General features: G+C 40.0%; 1 protein-coding gene across 1 annotated transcript; it reads right to left on the minus strand.

Annotated features, from left to right (window-relative positions):
- Positions 1-72: 72 nt before the first annotated feature.
- LOC118122397 (oligophrenin-1) lies at positions 73-20,817 on the minus strand. The gene is made up of 24 exons (XM_035179098.2): positions 19,966-20,817; positions 18,745-18,840; positions 18,246-18,307; positions 17,250-17,321; positions 15,729-15,830; positions 15,509-15,619; positions 15,211-15,315; positions 14,979-15,108; positions 14,774-14,874; positions 13,745-13,836; positions 12,424-12,502; positions 10,250-10,283; positions 10,029-10,091; positions 9,285-9,359; positions 7,799-7,883; positions 7,347-7,405; positions 6,005-6,110; positions 5,711-5,870; positions 5,433-5,580; positions 4,358-4,660; positions 3,020-3,167; positions 2,686-2,736; positions 1,882-1,930; positions 73-1,769 (listed from the first exon to the last, which is right to left on the minus strand). Exons 1-24 carry the CDS (start codon positions 20,117-20,119, stop codon positions 1,764-1,766), a joined length of 2,391 nt encoding a protein of 796 aa, XP_035034989.1. The 5' UTR covers positions 20,120-20,817; the 3' UTR covers positions 73-1,763.
- Between the last annotated feature and the right edge of the window lie 1,970 nt (positions 20,818-22,787).

The raw sequence follows: 22,787 nt of genomic DNA on the forward strand, positions 1-22,787 counted from the left end.
AGGGGTCATCAGAGTCATCAGACAGTAACACAGAAGTGCACGGAAATACACAGTGGTCAAGGGAAGAGCGTGTTGTTTTCATTTTTTTATTGTTTTGGAAACCAGAGAGCAAACAGAATTTTCCATTTGGGTTCACCCAAAAAATTATGCAAGTGTAAAACGAACATTTCCATGTTAAGAACAAAACAAAAAAAATGGAGTGTTATTTATATTGTAACAGTTTGTATCAGTTTGAAGACAATTTTGTATTCAATACAATTTTTAACTGCAATTAAGAATGGACAACATGACTGCCCCCCAAAAGTGAAGCCAAGGCGTCTTGATCCTGCCCTGGTGGCTTACTGCAGTATTGGGAATAAATCCTGTCTCCTCTATGTTTGTGGATGGGACATAGATTAAACAAAAAATTCGAAGTACATGTCAAATAATCTTTTTATCAAAGTGGTCTTTTTGACAGTTTTTAATCACACTGTTTCTGCAAGTGCTTATTTTTTCAGTAAGTTTTGTTTTAATTAGTTATTTGATTCTATAAAAACGGGGTGAAATGTCATGATTGACATGAGACTGACTCGAGCGCATGTGTCGGCAGGACCTCGCTGCCGTGGCTCCATCCACCGATTACTACTACCCAGGCTCCAAATATGCAAGATGAGGGCTTTCGTATCCTGGATATTTTAACTTAATTTCTGTATAGAGCGTGAAAGTTGATTTTGACCTGCTTTCAGATCCCAACAATACATTTTTGGTGCAACAAGTTCCAGCAAACATCACCTCTTCAAATTAAAAAATCTAAGACAACTCTGTAAAACCTGACCTACCTACAAGAGTAAGACATGACTGATATCATGGTGAGAAAGTGAGGGAATGAGAACTTGAGGTTTTAAACTAACACTAGCATTATATGTACACTCAAACTACACTGACTTTAATACACAAGACACTTTTTAGCAAATACTTTTCTAATGCCTTTTAAAAAGTGCTTTATTTCGGAGTGACAAGCTCCGTCTCCGCTGAGATAATTAATATTAAAATGTTCCTTTTTGTAATGGACCGATTAAAATAGCTTTTATAGTCCTAACTCCATTGTGAGAAGTAGCTTAAGATGAATTCAATTGTCCAGTTCCATGACAAACATTTAAATCTCCTCAGATTTCTTTTTGAAATCCTCGTTTGTTTAAATACTGACATAAAATCTTCAACGGTTCTCTCTCTAAACAGAGTTTGTCTCAATTGCTTTGCATAGCCACAATATCTATAGGTAAATATTAAGACCTATATGCCACATTTCAGTATTTTTGATTTAACTGATTTGAGCCAGTTTGAATTAATTAGTCTTCTTTGGGACACCTATTTCACACTGCTGAAAACAAATGTTAAAAATAAGGATGAGTCATAGCCCATTAAAATAGTTAGTTCCCACATATAAAAGTTTCATTTGAACAGTTAAACACTGTAAAACGACAGAACATTGTGACATTATCAGTGTTGTCTGATGTGGAAGGCAAAAGAAATACATTTACTTCATTCTAATTTTCAAACACTGACAAAGTTTCCGTAGAAGCTCATTCAAATGCTCAGTTTACTTTTGTGTCGCCTCACAACAGGATTCTTATCATTGAGTCCAGGCGCGTCGAGAGTCACTACCTCAATTTAACTGCCGAGATCAAAATCGACTGAATTCATCTGCGGCGACTCCCTCCAGCTCAGTGAGCTCCGAACGGCACACGAAGAGGTCATGCGACGCGGTCGACATCTCCTCAACTTCAATTCTGAGGATATAACACAAAGAAAATACGTTTTACATAAATTTAAATACATGAGTGCACATTTAAGTTCCAGTTTTTGTATACCAATATGGTGAGGGAATTTAGGAACTCTCACCTCTTTCTTTACATTTGTCGCTGTTGATGGTGATGGAGAGGTCGGTGGACTGAATTAGAAGTGAAAAGAAACACAAACAAACAAATAAATCAGTTTAAAAACATATTTATGGTGGTGATACTGTATTTGCATGTTGGTATTGTAGTGTGTATAAACCAACACACAACAGTCCTTTTAAAAAGTACCAATTCTGTGGGACAACAATCACTAAAGCCACAATCAGCAGAGGTCACAGCCTCCTTCTTTTGGACACATTCATGCAAACTGGATCCAACACTGACAAAAGACATTAAAATAAACAAAGAGCTAAACTATCTTTGATAAAACTTCCACAAAACCCTCCCACTCCCGATTTACAGTCTCCCTCTCTGAACTTGTTTTGTGTCGGACGTGTCTGGTGCCATTATTACATCATCAGTAGCATCAGCCAAATTGGGAGAGGCCTAATGTGCAACCACTCAGTGTCTGTGTATATGCGTGTGTGCGTAGGTATTTTATTTAGAAAAAACGTGGAAAAAAAATCCAAGAGTGGAGGAGGAATAAAAAGAGCAGACATTTCACAAGCGTGTGAGGGAAGAGCTACGGCTGGAGTGCTGCACATCTGTCTGAGCAGGAAGCACAAACAGTCATAAGCACAAAACATTTTTTATAATGTGGAGTTAACTCTTTAGAATGATATTATTCATTCACTTGATATGGCTATTATCAATTATGCCATACTAATCATTAACGACTATTATACACACATATCTAATGGGTTTAATATTAAACAAGAGCATAGAAAAATAAATGTTTTTTACATACCTGCCTACTTTCCTGGAGGCATTCTCAAAAAACTTAGTTTTAGAGGCAACGCTGCAGAAAAAGAAGAAAACTGACTCATTAGTGTTGTAGATAAACATATGATTCATCTTGTGTTTCAAACATTGGTGATCCAACAGTCAGCTTTGCTTTTTTTATGCCCACCAGTTTTGTGGGTTTGACATTTGTGTGATGCTTCTCTACAGGAAATGATTCCTTTTTAATCAAAACAGCAGCTCTGACAGTGGAGTATTTATTGTACACTTCTGCATTTTCATACCTAACAGAATGCAAAAATAAGTGGCCGCAGGCTTTTGTATCAGAGAGGAGCACTTACTAGGATACGGCCGAGCTCTCGCTGCTGGCTGCAGTTTGGGGCTTTTGTGCAGCGGGCAGTCTGGAGGGGGGCTCAGGAGGCCTCACTGGGGGTCTGCAAATGGCATGTTTCTCTGCGGACTTCGTTCTGGTCAGACCATCAGAATCTCCTGAAAAGCAAAGACAATGCTCAAGCTTCATGTGATGATGCACAGTCACATGCAGAAATTTGAGAATTAAACCTCACTAGGTTCAACAGATTCTCTGTCTGCCGTTTGGTGCAGATCAGGTAGTATCGAGGGTGATTACAGTCTTTTTTCTGAAATCGTCTGAGATGTGTTGCTGCTGCTGGAAACGTGTGTGTGTGGGCATTTCTTTTCAGGCTGTAAAGCCACAGGAGTGAGCTGAACATGCTCACTGCTTCAGCATTCCCTTTCAGTTATACGCTACTGACCTAAAAGAGAGCTGAAGTCTACAACACTTATTTACTCTCCGAGATATTTAACATAACAATTAACTAGTCCCTGAGAAATGAACAGAAATGTAGAAAAAGGCCATATCTCGCTATGCTTAAGAGATAAGATAAGATAAGAGAAAAATTATCCTGGATCCGCCCCTGATCCTGATCCACACTCAATTTAATGGGCTCATCCCTGACCCATATTTTAAGTGTAATCTTGCTTACAAACCAACCAACAAACAAATGGACATGGGTGAAAATATAACCTCCCTGGCAGAGATAATGAGCAAAGACTTTGGATCTGCAACGTAACAGTGACTGATTGATCATCCATCACAAACTCTCACATATGCTTCCACATTCTGTAGATGATCTCCTTCCTAGTGACACTGTTTGGGTGAAATAAAATGAAGCTAAAAGTCTTTATTCGTTTAGAAACCATCTAAACCAATTAAAGAATCAACTACTTTCTCATTTGTTGAGCAAAGACCGGAACAGCTGGACGTGTTTTAGTTTTAACCACGACTAAAACAACAAACCGCAACAATCAATTACAAATCGTTGGGAAAAAAAAAGAAAATTGGATTTTGGATGGCAAAATGCATTGATGAAACGAGAATGACTCAATTATGTTGAATTTGACCAACAAATCACACATACAAATTATTTAATTATGGAAAGCTTTTTTGATTTGATTTATATGTGGGGGAACTCATTTGCATATAAGCGAGTAAGCTTTAAGACATTTTCAGCTACACACACACACACACACACACACACACACACACACACACACACACACACACACACACACACACACACACACACACACACACACACACACACACACACACACACACACACACACACACACACACACACACAGAGGGTTCCTCATACCTTCTCTGTTGGCTGACGTGCCCTTCGGAGGTGGTCTCCTGCTCTGGAAAGAAGGTACTCGGCTCACATAGACTCCAGATTCCCCGTTTGCTGCAGAGGAGGAATCAGGCCTTTGCCTCGTATCGTCTACCTTCCCAACGTCAGAGTCCGGGGGTCTGTCGGGGCGGTTCGATGGCCTGGGCATCAGCGGCACTCTCGGAGGAGGGTCTTTTGGCATCAGTGGAGCACAGCTTGCAGGTTTTGTCCGTTGGAGGGGGACGGGGCTCACAGTGACGTCCGCTGCGGAACTGATCTCCTGACCATCTGTTACAAAGAAACCACATAACAATTATGCAAGGCTGCGACTGTTTGTAGTGGAGCTCAACATAGAGACAAGTAATGAATATGTCTGTCAATGTGCAAGATTAAAAGATGGGAAAAAAAGCATAAAAGATCACATACAATACCATGTGATCTGGTGATACAACTACTGAGCTAGCACATCACTGATTTAAGATGACACCGAAATTATTGGTTAAAGAATTCCACACTCGCACACCAAGCTTTGGATTGATCATACAGAGGTGGTTATTTGGCTAAACCAAGAGTAAGTAAAGAAGAGTTAAATATCACACAACACTGGGAGGACAAGCTGCAGGTGCTGCACATTTCTCTGCCACAGTGTATGAGATGATGGAGTCACACCCACTTAAAGAGCAGTTCAAACCCAAGGAAAATTACATGATTTAGTCAGAGGCATTTCAATAAAAGACTAATAAAATGTAGAGAAGATAAGTTTATTTGAAAAAAATAAAAGCACATGAGATTTTTAACTATCAACAATCAAGGGTATAAAAAGAAAAAAAAAACAAAGAGAAAATAAGTAGATTTTAGTTTGACAGGCAGATGAAAAACTTTGTTATGAAAATATGTAATAACTGTATGGAGTATGTTATGGAAAGTAAAGCACAGTTTTCTCTATACTCCAGAAGAAATGACCCTGCAGTAATCTAATGTATGTTCAGCACAGACAGAATGAGATAATGATGAGGATGACAGCGACAATCAGGCCCCGAGGAAGGAGGCTAATAATTACTCTCAGTGTTCTGGTAGTTGTCGTGACTAAGCGGTTGATAAACACGAGGTGGCCGCTTGGAGATTGTGATGGGCTGCCGCTTTCTCGGGGTGATCCGCGGAGGAGGGACAGGCGGGGCGGTGCTGTCCTCTGGCGTATTACTGAAGATCTGTAATCACAAGAGAAAAGAGGTTACAGTAACACTTGGGTTCAGCAGCTTGTGTTTCAGACACATGCAGCCTATAATGCTGTGAAATAAACGAAATGATGTTTTAAAGATAAAAAGATTGAAACCGTACCTTTTTGTAGTCCTCTATCAGGATCTCAACGACAATGTTTTGGAACTTGATATCCAACATGGCCGCGACAGTCTCCTCCTTCGCCCTCATCAGCGTGGGTCCAAAGATGACGGCCATGTTAGAAGGGGTCATGAGGTTTTCATCGCTGTGGCTGCACACACTGTCAACAAATATAAAGCCGGGCTGGATAAAATGTAACTAAGCTGTTGGCCCAGTTAGTGACACATTAACTCAGAGGACCTCTGCGATTGGTAGAAACAGTAAATGACAACAAAGCCCGGTGACGGCACTCACGTCACCAAGTGTTTGATTAGCATCTCCAGCATCTCACGATTCTTCTCCGGTACTTTGTGGGTAAGAGAATGAATCTCACTCAGTCGAAAGTCCAGATTATCTGACTCTGTGACAAAGAAAACACAAAGTTTATAAAAGGATGAACCTTGAATGTGTGAAGATAAATATGTAAATAAATGATACAAATACACATATAAACATGAGGGAGGATGCAGACATCCACTGTAATGGAACTAGACTAACAAAACCAACTCTCCATAACAAAGTCAGGCCCCCATTTATTTAATGATGAGAATTTCCAGGAAACTGAAGCCACCGGTTGTGTAAAGGACCACCTGTAACATCACAGCGAAATGAGGCTGATGCTATTAAACTCACTGCCGTCTCTGTTTGACAGCGAAGTGGTGTGACAGACAAAAACAAACAGTGGGCTTAGATTTCCTTTAGTCACCACAGTGATATAATCCTGCCTGAGGACCTGCTGAACCTACAGTCTGCACAGCACTGACGCACTCTATCATACCTCAAGGCAGTGCTTACAGTTTTTAAGTGATACTTAAATTACGTTTTTGAGCTGTGAACTAAATTATACAAGTGTTCTTTGGTGAAAAACATCAATTAATATCCTATTTTTTACCAAATTTATACAAGAATCTACATTTATGGCTCACTCAGTGTTTCAAACCCTCTTGGACCTTGCTGGGAGAGTCAACCGTTTGGGACGTCTCCACATTATGACATGTATACAAATTTGAAAATATTAACACACTCATTTCAAATCATTCTCATTTCCCTGCTGAAACTAAACCCCTAAAGCACTACACTGGCTGAAACTTCTGACTATGCTGACGGGCTAAATGGCTTCACATGACCTTTCTATCGTAAAAGTGTGTCTGCTGCTGCTCCTGGAGTCGTCGCTCATGGGGAGACAATGTGGATAACTTCGATATTGTGGGGTGGCGGGTGTGTGGTAGACATGTCTAAGCCCAGCCTCCCAGGGAGCGACATTTAACCCAAAACTAAAAAGAAGTTACAATTGTTGTTACAACAAGAGTAAAGAAGAATAACTGTCCAAACTATCTGAAAAGATTTTCTAAAATTCACACAAGGGAAAGTTTTTTCTCGGCATGAGTGCATAGCAAGCACTAACCTTCCTGACGTCTGTGACATCTAAACTGTTTTTAAGAGGAAGTAGTTGAACACATTTACACATTTACATAAGAAATTATATATTTTAGTGGTAGATCTACAGAAGCTCCAAGAGGAAAATTTATAGCAGGGGCAGAGATAGTGACAACCTCAGCTAATTTTAGCACTGGATCATTTCCAAAACATGTCTTACTTGCAGCACGCATGAGGTCCGTGTGTCGACCGTAGGTCATCAGTGGTTCAGACAGACTCCTGCACATAAATAAATAAAGAAACATGAGAACACAGTGTGATACAACTCACCACATGAAACAGCTAAAATGTCTGGACTCACTTATTACACTATTATACTAGAAAGCGAAACCTCTGTCAAGGCCGCATTTGTTATTGTAATTATAGAAGACTGTTTGTTTTGTGCATCTGTGCAGCAATGAAATCACCAAAATTTCAGGCAAGTTAGACTAATAACCAATTGTAACACATTTTTTAAATTATGATTAGATTTTATTCATTCATAATTAAATGCATCTTAATTATACAGAACAAATATTCAGCTTTGATCATTACAAAAATAAATTTAAACAAAATCTGTATAGTAAGAATGATATGGTGCATTTACATGTGTCAATATATACAGAAACCCACCTGAGGTAAAACTTCAATGCACTCGTGATGGTTTTAACATCCAACTCGCTGCTGTGAAGGTCCACATCAGCTGGATTTATGGGGTCTGTGAAAGAGCAAATCAGAACAAACAAGTACCAAATATTTAACACGGTTTATACCATATCTTATGTAAACACTGAAAACCACCTGTGATCAGTAGCTTGATTTATAAAAGGCATTAGATTTGAGTGTGACACATGTTAGCTCTGATTAAATAATGATAACAGAAATGCAGCGTGGGGCCGAGAGCTGAAAGAATAGTTAAATCAGATTGTCAGAGTGGGAAAAGCACAGGAGTAAATAATCCAATGAATGAAAGCTGAATTCCATTTAGCTGCTTCCCTTTCAGGGTCCAGATGTTATTCATACTCACTACCTCCACCAAGGGGATTATTCACCCCTTTCCGATTGTTTGTTGTTTGGTTGGTTTGTTTGTCAGCAGGATTAAGCAAAAAATACTGGGCGAATTTCCACGTGGTGGAAGGATGTGGTTTAGGTCAGGGAAGAACTGACTTTTGCAAAAAAAAAAAGTGACGGATCAAGGATTTTTTTGACATTGTCACTTATTTGTAAGACAATCCATCTTGATTAAAAAAGGTACATTTAGGGAACTGATTTCTATGAGTGTGTGCAATTTGGTGCAGATCCAAATAAAATCTGGATTTAGCAGATTTAAATGTGGTTTCATAAGGCGACTGTTGGGCCTTGGCGGAGGTATGCCCAATGCCAGTTAATGTTGTTTGTGCATTTACTACTATGAAAAGTCAACATGTCTGTGTCCTATGGAGGAAAATCCCTAGATGTAAATCAAGGAACAGATGTTTAACCTGCAGTAAAAGCAAGCTCTGACATGTTAGCACCATCCAGAAGATATGCAGCAGCTTTACTGCTCATTTGGAGTCATGTTTGTCTCCATGGGATAAATCTTAGTCCAATCAGGGTTGTGTTGATCTCTTTAGCTGCTAAATGCTCCACTCTGTTCACCAGCCAACCGTAACTTTGTCTACATTAGGGTGATGAGCAACAAGTGCACAGTGGAATTTGTAGAGCTTTCATTTCTCTACAAACAGCAGCTAGCAGTCAAAAATGATACAACCAGAAAGATCCGCTACTTGTAAGTTGTGAGCCGGGAAGTCATGAGAGAGGCTGTAAAGCTCTTCAGAGCTAGAAGGCACATGGAGTAGAGTCACAGTTCCCTGTTGCTCTGTAACTGCAAATGACCCCTTTCCTATTAGGCATAGCTTTTTCATGCATTCTTATTTTAAATATATATTATTTACAACCACTTGAAGAGTCAAAGCCCCTCCAGAGCAGGCAAACTGAGAGCGAGCGTCCGGCCACCTTGTCAATTTTACATCCAAAGTTCACAAAAAGCTGCAGAACCCGTTACGTTGCAGAGTCAGGTAGAGGAGCCAGTCGAGTGGATGGACTGATGTAGCACATGTTCACAGGCTTATTTCCTTACCAAAGAAGGTATTTAAGAGCTTCTGCACTTGGATGTTGCTGCCAACTGTTCGGTACACTCCTTCTTGTGTCACTCCTGGAAAGAGGAGAGGAGAAGGGGGGAGGTAAGAAAAAAAAAAAGGGAGTGTAATCTGGACAAAAAACGAGTTGTGGAAATGTACCACATGCTTCTTTTCAGAGTCTGCATGAGCCTGAATTGAGATACAGATGTTCTTTCCTGATTATCAACGCTTCATTTCACTATTTGGTTTGACACCAAACAATGATCCAACCCTTGGATCGTGTGTCAAATTACATGTTCATGGTTTGAGCACTAAATTCAATTCACTGCAAGATGAATACCAGTGATGGAAAAACATATTGTGACTGTAAAATTATGAAGCCACATTTGCCTTCGTGATAGAGTTGAAATATTCAGTTTGTAGCATACACTGAGAAAATGCCTGAAATAATGGGAAGGATCATTATTTAAAAAAAACAAAAAAAACAGAGAAACAAATCTTCAAGGACCGTCTCATAATGAGCAAAGGATACAGATATGATGATTAAAAAATCGGACCAATATTAAATAGACTGTATTCCAGATATTTAGACATCTACAAGTGGATTGAGGGGATGTTTTGTTCCTGAGAGCAGCCTGCAGGATTGGCATCAAAATCTATGACTCAACTACGCCCCCTTAAGGGAATAGAGGCAAACTAAGTGAGCGCCATGCTGCAGGGAAGTCTCTAATAGGAACCATTACCTTTTGATTCAATATAGTTGATGCACTTTCGCACAAATTTGAATCCAGTTTCATTCAGCTCCACTGTGACATAAACAAAGACAAACAAAATTAGCAAAGAGGGGCTCTCCAATATATATTATTCAGAATATTTCAGTGACATCAGATGTAAACTAAAGACATGAGACATCACCGTGTCTGTCTTCATTAACTCATCTTCAGACTGAGGAAAAACAACTTACTTTCAGCTTGATTGTGAATTGGGGAGTGATAGATCTGAAATGAAAAAAAATGCAAAAAGGAAAGTGAAGAATGTGGAGCATGTGGAAAAATCCACCAGAGCCTGACTGATGTATGAGACTTGATGGTGATACAAGAGCACAAAACTGCCTCCAGGACACAGTGAAAGATTCCAGGATAAGTGAGGGGAACGATTTTCAGATTATGTCAAATTTTAAGAACAGACTTAAATAACATTTAAATAATAATAATGCAAAAAGAAAGGAAATGGAATGAGTGTGTTAAGTAAAATAAGAAAATAATTCCTGCATGGAAAACAAACAAACAAATGCAAAGTGACCAAATGCATAGTCTGTTACACATCTGTCAAGTTTTATTAATATTTTATATAAACGTTTGATCCAACTCTACCCCAAATAACTTTTTGTTCTCCTCCACCAATGAAGGTCAGAGGTCAGGGACAGCTACAGGGCAGCTGCAGACCCCACTTCAGTTGAGGAGTGAAAAGAACCACTGCTTATTCTCAGTTTAAAGCTTAAAATAATTTGACTGTGTACTAAGGCAAGGCAAGTTTGTTTGTACAGCACATTTCAACAATAAGGCAATTCAAAGTGCAGAGTGCAAACGTTACCTGACGTTACGTCTGTAAGTGTTTCGCTTTAGGACTGAAAAATCAGAAATTACTGTCTTTATCCAGAGTTTGAATGACTTTGTTATCCACTGAATTGAAACCAGAGTTTGGAGAGGCACTTGCTCTTTGTCCTGCACTTTAATGCCAAACAGTTTAAAAAAACAATTACTGGAAATTGAAGTGAATCTGAAGTGCAGAATTACATTTGGCATTTTGGCACATGGGCTCATGCATGTCAACCCTTTCCTGGTCTGGAGATGTGACAAATTTCAAAACAGACTTGTGGCCTGTAATGGATGAGCTGACTGCCCACTTTCAGGAGGGTTTCTGCTTCCACAGCTCCTGGGGATATTTGTACGGGCACAGAACCTCTAACGTTATGGCCAAAGTTTGTCTACAAGGGCGCGTGTGAAAGTTATTTTCAATATCGAATGAGCTGCAGATCATTTCCCTGATAAGTGGTTTGGTTCATGAAATCTAAAAAAAACAACTGTGGTCAGCAATATTTAGCTGACAAGCAGCAATGACTTCACTGATGATCATTTGAGAAGCTGAAACATGTGAAGATAACATTCTTTAAATAACTTTATGACTTTTTATTAATGTAAATCAATCTTTCCAAACTAATTATTTTCACCACAATTGTCTTCTCCGTGTATCATGACTGGGACATAAATAAAACACCTATAATAAAAACCTTTAAATAAACTCTAATGGCTCCCAGTAGAGTGCATGCCCTGCAGTCCCCTTAAAGTTATTATGAAATGTTCATCATATGCAGAAGTCATTGAGGAAGTTGCACAGGAAGAGGGCACTGAAAAGTGTACCTTCAGTTATTTTCACATCCTCTGACAGTGACTGTTTATGTGTTTGTATGTCCACACCTCGCACGACATCCACCATCAAACCGTCTGATACTAAAGAGACCTGACAGAGCACCACCGAAAGCAAAACAGTGTTTCGAACTGATATTCAAGAATTAACACATGATTTCAAACTGTGAATTACGACAAGCCAGGAGCCATCCTTTAGCCCCGCACTGATGAACTAATGAGCCATAATGACATCACTCACGCCTATATCCTGAAGCACTTAACAGATTTCAAACATGAGCTGTGACTTGTCTTTCACAATAGTTTAATAATCAATTAATATGCTCAACTTAATTTGTTTCTCTATCATTTGTTCCAGTTTTTCTCTCCAGGGTTTAATTGATTTGTCTTGTGAAGATAGAACACAGTTAATTAGGTGTGATCCAATCAGGGAGCTGTAAATGATGCGTTTCAATAATAATAACAATTGTAGCCTCTAACAAAAGAAGTTGTGATTACAGATTTAACTATCTGCCAACATCTAGGGAGATTTTATCCCCCAAAAAAAGAAATCAATACAGTTTGGATAGACTCTGACATGCTTTGGAATCCTAAACTGGTGTTGGGGGTTGAATTTGTGAGCCCAGTCGCTGCATTGCTTTTCAGTATTTTGACGGCAAAGCACAAAAAAATATCCTAAATATAAGAATAAATGAGATGAGAAATAACTCACAGGCTCTTTTCCATCCATGGCCTCCATCCACATCTTCCTGTCCCCCTCGGAAAGAGCCTGGAAAGTAACGGGCGTGTTTCTATGGAAACGGTAACAGAAATGCCATGAAGGAGACAAAGGTTGCAGTGAAATCTTTCAGTCACAGGAAGCACAGCTACAGTCCCTAACATCAGTGAATAGTGCTCTCCCATCTGTCAAGCTTGTGCGTGTCATGAATCACACACACGTTTTAGAGGGTGGACAAAATAACGAGAACACAGCAGAAAGGACTGAGTACGTGTTTGAAGTAAGTGATCATGTTCTGTGTGGTGCTGATGGAAGCAGGAGATAAATAAGACATAGCATGAAGAGATGATGAAAATCCACTGATGCAATCTGTCGACAAGTGAAAGCAACAAAATCAGGAGCCAAATTTTACAGCTTGTAGGCGACTGAATCAATTGTTAACGAAAACAACTGTGCGGGTTTAAAGCTATTTCTGCCAACCTGTAATTATGAACACACAATTAAAAACCTTTTACGAAGTTTTATAAGTAACTTTTCTGTCATGTATTAGTGTGTGCAAACATGAATTGAGATAATTTGATGGATTTGTGTCGCTAAAGACTGAAGACGGTGATGGGGCTTCAAAACACACTTTTACTGCATGAATTATTTTTTCCTACTAATTATGTTTCTTGTGTCCTTTTCCTTTTGTTGTGTAATTTGATCTGCCGTCTTAGATTTTAGATAACATTTGCCCATAATAACATTTAATGTTTTATTTTACTTGTTTTTGTTTGTCCTCTTTGGGTTAGGGGTTAGAGGGGTATGCAAAGTAAAATACATCACTGTTCATTCTTGTCTTCTGGGGGTCAAAGGTCAAGGTCAGATATGATCTTCTACACTAGACACCTTGAGTTTATCAAGCAGCCGTCTAGTCATTATGTTGTTCAGATTCACACGCAAATCAGTTGCTCCACATTCAGACACTTTGCAAGCTCTTAATGCATAATTCAAGCAGCTTTTAAACCATTTAAAACACCCCGCTGACACTACAACTATCTCCACAGACACAAAGAAGTGTCTATTAAAATGCATTTAGTACTGAATGGCCCGCTTATACAAATATGAGCTGTTCTTTCCCCCTGAAATCACAGGGTTTGCCATCTGTTTGCAGAATGTGCCTGTTGCTTAGGGATTGTTTGGGCTACGGTCCATTTATCCCTCACACTCTGTCCTTGGAAACCACCTGTTCACCCCGTCGCCCCAACCTGTTTATCCCACAGGGCTTTCCTATTGCCTCATCTCACACTCTGTCAAATTTGTGTTTTGTGCTAACCTCTCGATAGTTTCCACGTCGAAGCAAAAGCGCTTGTCTATGGACTCTGTCTTCCGGCGAATGCAAGACTTCAATGTCAGCTGCGTGGGGCCCTGCAGGGAAAAAGAGAAAAGTCAGAGAGGTGCTGGTATTCATGACATTTAGAAGAAAAGACAGATGACAAAAGAATCTGAGGTAAGTGGTTAAAGCTACTGTAGACGTCAGAGTATTAAAGGTACACAGATCTGTGTACCTTTAATACTCTGACGTCTGTAGTATGTAGTTGATACCTTCTATCTACTAATTCCAGAAATATCTGTCTTTCTGTATGTGGCTCGCATATCTTGATAACCATTCATCTTATCGGCTTCACACTTGGCATTTGTGTTGTTAAGGGCCCATGGAAATGCATGGTCGGATTTGGACACACAATATTTAATTAAGAGGCAAACAGAGCTTTGCAGTCAGTGGGGGTGGGGCAGTTTGCCTTCAGTCTGTGGACCAAGTTTAACATGTCTTTTTCTATGTGCTTGGATAACCTACAGGAAAAGGTGTTTTTACTTCCTGTGATGGGTAACGACCAAGAATGGATAACCTAGGGGGACAGCGCCAGTGTCTTCTTTGAAAGTTTGACATACTAGCTTATACTGCCGCCATATTCCAGAAATCTCTGTCTATGTCTGTGGAACGAATCTCTCAGGAACCGTTCATTTTATCAGCTTTACAGTTGGCATGTGTATTGTTAAAGGCCCAAGGAGGTGTAGTGTTGAATTTGGTGAGATTTGTACATTTTTTCCAGTTCGGAGTCTTAACAGGTGAACGGCTCTTTGTGCAGCAGCAGTGGTGCAGCTTCAAGGTTCTGTGGATTGGGTCCAGCAGCAGGTCTTTACTTGCCCCAGCTCAATTAATGCAGGTCACATTTACGGTTTCAGAAAGAAAAGCTGCAACCAGCGTCAACACAGGCCAAACAAACGGCCAATTCCAAACAGGCAGGTTTAGAACGGACCCTGCAGTAGTCTACTTAATACAGCACTCTTTTTCAAAAAGCACCTGTTTAGTTGTAGGCTTCTGTTCACAAGGTACCATGACCAGCAGTCTTCCCTCCTTGTGATACTTGCAATAATATTTCACCCACGTCATCCCCAAAGCCCCTGTGAAGAGGAATAACAAACAAACAAACAAACAAGAGAGATCATATCAGATGGAATTCAAACAACAAAAACACAGGCTCCGGTGTTGTACAACTTGCACTTACACTTCTCCTGGCACTGCAGATAACCCTCCACTGGCAGAAAATTGTGCATTTTACAGATCTGCGATGGCTGCTTCATTCTCTTCATCAGCTCCTCCATCTCCTCACGAGTGCTCTCATAGTGGTTTCTTGTCTGCAGACAAAAACAGACGGCACTCAGGAAAGTTACAGTCGCCCTATTAAAGGGTATTAAATCTCATCACTGGCATTGCTCTCTGCCAGCAACAACACTCACATTCTGCAAGCTGAGCTGCAGCTCCTGCTTATAAGGCATGAAGTCCTGAGTCATCTCCACTGTCAGGTTGTTGAGCGTTAAAATGCTGTGAAGAAACGCCAGCACCTGACCAACCAAAACATGGAGTACATACTTTACTTAACTATCACAGCAGTCAAGAGCAACAGAGGAAGAATGGATGGGTGATGATTTTAATTTAAGAACATTTTTCTTTCGATCCCTCGTCAAATGTGTGTGTGTTTGTGTATGTGGGGGGCAGGGAAGTGGAACAGTATGGGAGACCACAGGCGACACTCACCGGCTCCACCACATCAAACTTCTTCCTGTCCTGCACCTGATGGATCTGGTACACGTACTCCACTGACGATTCGTAGAAGTTCACCCGCTCTTTGTCCAACAGTTCATCAGCCTGCGGTGGAGAAAGAAAGGACATTTCAGTCAGCGGCTCTCAGTTCTACATTTTATGACATGACTGATGTGGCAAAAAAAGACCAAACTGTCTGTATACTTCACCCGACCTCTTGAAGTTGACTCTCTTTCTTCTTGGCAGAGATATTCAGGTGTTTGTCCAGTTGAGAGTAATATTTTTCACTCTCTTTCTCAAACTTCTTCTTCTTTTCCTGCAGGACATATGTTAGTTGGGAAGATTAGAAACATTTTCATATGATTAAAAGAACATTTTAACATAGTATAGAGAGAAACAAAAAAGCTTCATAGAAAAGTTCAGTCATCATGTCCTCTAATCATGACTTCCTCTTAAGAACTGTTACTATGAAGATTTTGGTTAATTACAATATTAACCATATTTCCTTTTTTACATAACATAAATTTGTTTAAACGATGGAGGCCTAGCTACATGCTGCATGAGAGATTCTGCAGGTGAAAAAATAAACTTTTCAGCACTCTCAAGTGGACAAAGTATGTAATGGAGACACTGATTTGTTTTAATTATGAAGAAACTAGGATTTGTTTTATATGATATCGATCCACTGACATTAACATTAAAACCTGCTATTAAATGAACAGAGGAGTCTATATGGTCAAAATGAAATAAAAATACTGGATAAACAGTCAAAGCAGTTACTGGATAAATGTTTTACACTTTATTTAAATGGTAAAACAAAAACTTAAAGTAAATAAATGGCAAACAAAACAAACTCAAAATAGTTTAACTAAAAAGAATCAGCTAAAATCAATGCATCATATTAAAGGGCTGTGGGCATAACAGATATTTGAAATCACTGATCTGACTCTTGTATTATTTGTTGTGAACTATTCCACTTATTTTCTCTAAACAATTTTTACAAATTTAATTTTAAGATGTAATTAAAGGAATTGCTGTTAAAATTTGTCAAATACTGAATAACTGACAAATTATAATTGCATTATTAAAATGCAGTGTGTTGTTACCTGGAACAATCAAAGAAATGTTTTACATTACATGTTTTACATTACATGTTTTACATTACATTAGTTTTACATTAAAGTAATTGTTTTGAAGAGAGTATTTAATTTTCCAGGGCATCTAGGACCTGAATAAGTCATATATCATCAAAACAGTGAACAGTTATGGAAAAAGCTGGGTAATCATTACACTGAAGGGAAACCACATCGCAGTCTAAGAGGCGTCTGAATGTCACACTGGATAATCAAACTAATATCACACAGTTTCCTGATGACTCAAGATGCAAAAACATGAGCTGCTCTGAACTAGAAAACTCCTCCTCGACTTTACACATAACATGTAACATAGCAAGTCTTGTCAAAGAGGAAGAAGAAGACACCGGCATCTTTTTGTTGTTAACCAGGTGGCTGTTTCGCTCATATATTTAGAAATAGATTAGGGGAAGTAGATTCTGACATCCTCTGACAACAACTCAGGAACATGTAGCAGTTCAGAAAAGTTTTAATTTGCGCTACACAGAAACAGATCGAGCTATGAACCCACTGGAGCAGAGAGTTTCCAGTGCCAACTTCCTTTATTCATGTTAATGAGCCACATTTCACCTGCAGAGCAGCGGAATCACAGAAACACTCACTTTAGTTACTCCTATTTGCTCTTTTCTGAACTTCTCCAGCGGCTTGATGAGAAGATCGGAGGCGTTCTGCACCTGGACAAGTAAATATGAAGAGGCTGTTACTGTGGTGCAGGTCACACAGGACACAGACGTTCTCATAGTTGTCCCATAGTAGGGGACACACCTTTCACCCCCAAGGTGTCCCCAAAGAACAGGTTTTTGCTCTGAAGATTATCACCAAAAACAGCCTATAACAAACTTATTCTTCTATCTTTGAGAGGACACTCATAGACATAATGCATCCCCTAACCTAAACCTAATTCAAACCCGAAACTAAAACCAAGTATTAAGCCTCAAATGAAATTTGTGAGGACCTCACTCTGTAAGGTGTAAAAGTCTGTAGATTAAGTAGTACATGAAGAATATGTTAAAAAGGAAATGTAGGCGTGAAAATGTAATTTCTCCTCTCAGAAGCACAATTTACCAGATGACCTCGTGCTTTAAAATATTTGATCTGCATCCAGAAAAAACGGTTTAATAGCAGGTGCTGCTACTTGTGTCTCCACTGCTGAATTGTGAGGACGAAACAAAGATGAGATTGTAGCTGAAGTTCAAGGGATGTGAAATAACCACAAAGAAAACGCTTAACGTGAAAACAATATAATGACGACAATGATATTACAACACAACTGCATTAGAGAATGAATTAATCAGTGTTGTTTCGGTTATCGTGAGAAAGTGTGTTCATTAAAACAGAAGCAGAAATGATACAAACACAGAAAGAGAAATGTATCCGTTAGCAAAAAGGAACATGAAAACCAAGAGAGGAACTAACAAAATAAATAAACCAGTATTCACCTTAGCAGGAACACACATTTACACCAACACAATGTAATCTAGTGGACATGTTATAACATATTTCAACCAACACAGACAAATATCCGATGTTGATATTAGTTGATCTAATGAGGTTTCAAATAGGATGCAGAGTCAACATGGAGGAAACCGATAACCCACCAGCATCATCCTGTCGTGCTCCGCTTCCTGCAGGAGACCAGCGAACTCATGGAACGACTCAGCTGCAGGAGAAAACAACAGAGATGCTGAGGACTGGAATAAAGACTTTGCACATTGTTATCTCAAGTGTCTGATGCAGGAAACACAGTCGCAGCAATTCGGAAAAACTTTTCAGCAGTAACATGGAGTTGAGAGAGTCAATGATTATAGTATTTCCAGCTATTCTTATTGTCATTAACCTCTAAGGCTAAAGTTTCTGTTTTTCCAAACCACTTAATTTCCTGATTCCTCACATTCGAGTTGAGGAATCATCACTCGGCTGCCAAAAATATTTGTAACAGCTGATTGTGATGTAGAACTCTGCTCAATTTATAATAACAAATACAAGGAAAAGTAAATGGAAAGAAACTGCAAGTTCTCTGAAAGTCAGTTCATGGTCATAATTTTAAAAGTTTGTAACTTCTGTGTTTTTATTATCAGCGTGTCTGTAGGAGCTTACCGATGTTGATCTCATCGTCGGTCAGGGATTCACCGATGAAGTCGAGCTGGAACATGCCGAGAGTCTGAGAAAACCTCTGCACGGCCACAGAATAACCTATAATATGAAGAAAGCAAGATTAAGTCATTTTACAAATCAACTGACTGGAACTCCACAGGCCTCAGTCACAACTTCATTTAACTGTAACGTACAAATCTCTCAAAAGAACCCCAAAAAATACAGGATTATTATAACTGTGCATTTTTCTTTTTATCTCTGCGAGGAAAGTCTGAACGACTGCCTTGGCAGCACAGAGCAGCAGCAGCAGCAGCAGCAGCAGCAGCAGCCAGTGTGCGGCCGATGCAATACATTACCCCCCCCTGCTACGTCTGGCTTTTATTACTAAAACAAAACAGATTCTGTCAGATGAGTTCTGTGGATCACTTTGCCTGAGGAAAACCTCCTCTCATATTTGAAATCCTTCTTTAAGCAATGGATCTTTTTTTTTTGATCCCATCATTCAACCGTTACACGTTTTTTCCATCAACAAATTGTGCTTTCTGTTAAATGACTTTGTCCTGATCGTCCTGTGTTGAGAGAGCGAATGTGACGCTCGTGAATATCTCTCAGTGCAGTTTACCCCAACAATTAGTGCTCGTGACCTCAGGCTATTATCTGCAGTGAATACAGGACCCTCACCACTCTGCAGCACCTACAATGACAGTTTGTTTCCGAGGGGGGAGCGCTTGTCATTGGTTGTGAAGGCAGCAGAGAGGACAGTATCTTGGCCAGTCACACAAAACAAACAGAGATCTCCCTCATGAGTAGTAGTGCCACACTGACCCACATATACACATCTACAGTGCTGCGTCCCCTGGCTCTGGTCCATACTATCAGTGGGACTCTACAACCAGCAGCAGGGTTATGACACACAGATGGTAGGTGGGGAAGCAACACATGGAGAGGTATAGTTACTGCAGGGGGAGACAGCTCTTGTGTGGTGCGTGGCTCATCCTGCACATCTGCACCAGCTCCAGCTTTTCAGACCAGCCTGCTTGGCCTGATCCCAGGGGAGCACTACTGGCACCTCCCTGAAAGAGCCTCTCCACCTCCCACATGGACTCATACAAAGGGCCCACTGATGCTGACCCCCACCATCACACCACTACACACACTCTCCGTGCAAATCAAGCTGCTGCTCATATTAAAAACCCAAGTCAGGTCGGGTGGAAGCTCGCTCACCCCTGATCGCAGTGATGACACTGTTGCCATCTTTGATCAGCTCTTTGAGGGACTTGCTGGTCCTCTCCAGCTCCACCTCGTAGCACTTGAGGGTCTCTCTGAAGTCCGGACTGTCCAGGTAGCAGGCACTGAACTCCAGAGGGGGATGCCCCATCTTCTTCTTCTTCTTCTTCTTCTTCTTCTTCTTCTTCTTCTTCTTCTTCTTCTTCTTCTTCTTCTTCTTCTTCTGTGTGTGTGTGTGTGCGTGTGCGTGTGTCGTCAGACAACAAGAGTCACTGAGGTTGTGTTGGTGATCCCAGCAGCCTACGCTCCTCCGCTCATTGCTGCTCGGTGGAGGCGCCTCCTCGGTCCCATCTGTTCAGTGGAGCAGCAGCCATGGTGTCCGTGGGAGCCTGACGGAGCCTGAAGAGCCGCTGGTCCGGTGTGGAGGGAAGGAAACAGAGAAGAGGAACCGTCCACACTCACTTCCCCTCTTTCCTTCGCCTCACGCGCTGGTTCGACTCTATTTTGACCGGAGCCTGCGCCTCTTTTCCACTTTTCCTTGTTGCTCAAGTCGTAATTAAAGAAAGGCGGCCTGAAGCCCTGTGGACGCGTTCCATTCAGAAGCGTTTCCCCCTCTCACGAGTCCTCCTTCTGTCCTTCCCCTCGGTTTGACAGCATAAGCTATCTTATAAAACCATCCCCTCCTCACTCAACGATTAAATACGTCTCTTAAACTGTACAGCTTACTAAAATAGAAAAGAGACACAAATCAAACCACAAATATTCGCAGAGAGTGTAAGATAAAGCTAAATTGAACGTAACCAACTGGCTACGGACGCAAAAAAAACGTCCCCCTTTCCCCACACCCAGGAGGTTCTTAAAGGGGCCGCGGCACAGTGGCAGCAACTGGTGTAACAATGCTGCTTTCAAGTGCTGTCGGAAATCTTACTACTTCGCCTTGTGCTCTCATAAATCTAAAAGCTAAAGATAAATCCGAGTCTACTACACTAAATTTGATATTTAATATGTCGTTTTTTTCTATTAAAATACCGTCTAGGCTTTTATTAAGTCATCAAGTAAAACTTAAGGAACATGCTTTTGGTTGAACAACTAAAAGATGCATGCAACCTCTAAAGAGGGGGGACATGTGGGCCTTTGTTTTCAGGGATAACGGTTGTTACAGGGTTTGTTCTCATGAATAGAGGATTTTAAACAAAAGTACCAGATGCACATCGGCAAAACCAGTAAATGCCAACAATAGTGATGGTAATAAACTTTAATCATAAAGCAATTTTCAGAGCATAAAATGCAGCTCAATGTGCTTTACATAAAACAGAACAACTCTTTTACTTTTTCATTAATCCGAAGGGAGAACAACTGGCCCATGGCATACATGCACCTGCACAGACAATTGCAGTATATGTGGACGTGTGAATGTGTCATAAGAACCATGTGACTGCTCAACAGGATACACCTGTGTGTGACTAGGTGTGTTCCTGCATTCTAGTTTAAGTTGGTTAACCTGACCTGACTTTGTTCACCAGACTGAGTGTGCACGAGCACGGAAGTTACAGGAAGAGTGACACTAGTAGTGTTGAACAATAACATAATTGCTTCAAAGTATGGTGCCACAAATTACAGAAGAAACAAAATATGTTTGTATGAAAACTGACCTGATAACATTTTAATTACTGATGATGATGAACATTGTGAATGTCACTATGTTATTAAATCTACAGACATGTTCCACTCCTGAGAGATCTGCTCTGAGATGTGACATTCCAGTAAATCTCTCTCTAATGCGGTCATCACTGTTTTGCTGCAGTAACTATTAATGACCTCCAGATGTCATCCTTTAGACTGAATTGAAGCAGGGGACAACAGACTCTACAAACCACAGACTGTTTTTAAAGATGGATGACATGAGTGAAGCCAAATCGACTCGATCGCCACCTGGTGGCTAGCTGCAATAAAGGTCATAAATCCTCCAGGTTAGTGAATGGGGCATGGGCCAAACTCAATAGTCAAAGTTCATGTCATATATATTCTCAAAGATGTTTTCTATCGTTTAAGTTATCGTCACACTGATGCTGATCAGAATATTTACTTTATTCATATCCAAACTGTACTGAATTTCACTCTTTGTAGTTGATCATACTTTTTTGTTTAAATCGAGTCACCTGCTGGATAATAAAGGTGACGTCCCAAAAGAATCAATACTAGGCCCCCTGCCATTTACTTTTCATATATTTATCTTTCAACTGACTCTTTATGCCGATGACATCATGTTGTATGCCATCATCTCTACTGCAAACCAGGCCTAAACCAGGAAACATTGTGTATTTGATAACCTCCTGGCCTATTTTATTGAACTCAAGTTTGTTGTTGACTCCCAAAATACATAATTTAACAAAGTACATATAGTTATCATAAGAATATTGGAAATTGGTAATCGAAAAGACACAGTACAATTTTGTATACATTTAGTAGTTTGGCTGGAAATTGCGAAATTAATAAAAATACACTATACTATACTGTTACTTGATTATGGAGATATCATGTAAGATGCTGTTACTACCTTATCATGATGTTGCAAATGTTATTTTCTGGTCTCTTGTAAAATGGATCTTGATCTCTATGTGGGCTTCTGATTAAGTAAAGCTCAGACAAAGAAAATGTAAACAGCCAAAAAAGAAAATGACAACTGACAGTACATATTTTTGTAATCTTTTGAAAGTTATTTCATTTATCTTTTAAGCAGGATTCAGAGAGTCAGTTGGTTTAAGTTTGTGACTGCATCTACAGAGTTTCATCCACAAAAACACTATGTCGAAGTGTTT

This window comes from Hippoglossus stenolepis, chromosome 15, assembly GCF_022539355.2.
Source record: "Hippoglossus stenolepis isolate QCI-W04-F060 chromosome 15, HSTE1.2, whole genome shotgun sequence".
Classification (NCBI taxonomy): domain Eukaryota; kingdom Metazoa; phylum Chordata; class Actinopteri; order Pleuronectiformes; family Pleuronectidae; genus Hippoglossus; species Hippoglossus stenolepis.

What these genes read in the sequence shown, in the direction of transcription:
- LOC118122397 (XM_035179098.2), bottom strand. Translation starts at nt 20,119, where the DNA reads ATGGGGCATCCCCCTCTGGAGTTCAGTGCCTGCTACCTGGACAGTCCG. An exon ending in GACGTGGAAACTATCGAGAG is followed by an intron (nt 12,503 to 13,744) that starts GTTAGCACAAAA and finishes CCGTTTCCATAG; the next exon opens with AAACACGCCCGTTACTTTCC. An exon ending in GGACCTCATGCGTGCTGCAA is followed by an intron (nt 6,111 to 7,346) that starts GTAAGACATGTT and finishes TCTTTGTCACAG; the next exon opens with AGTCAGATAATCTGGACTTT.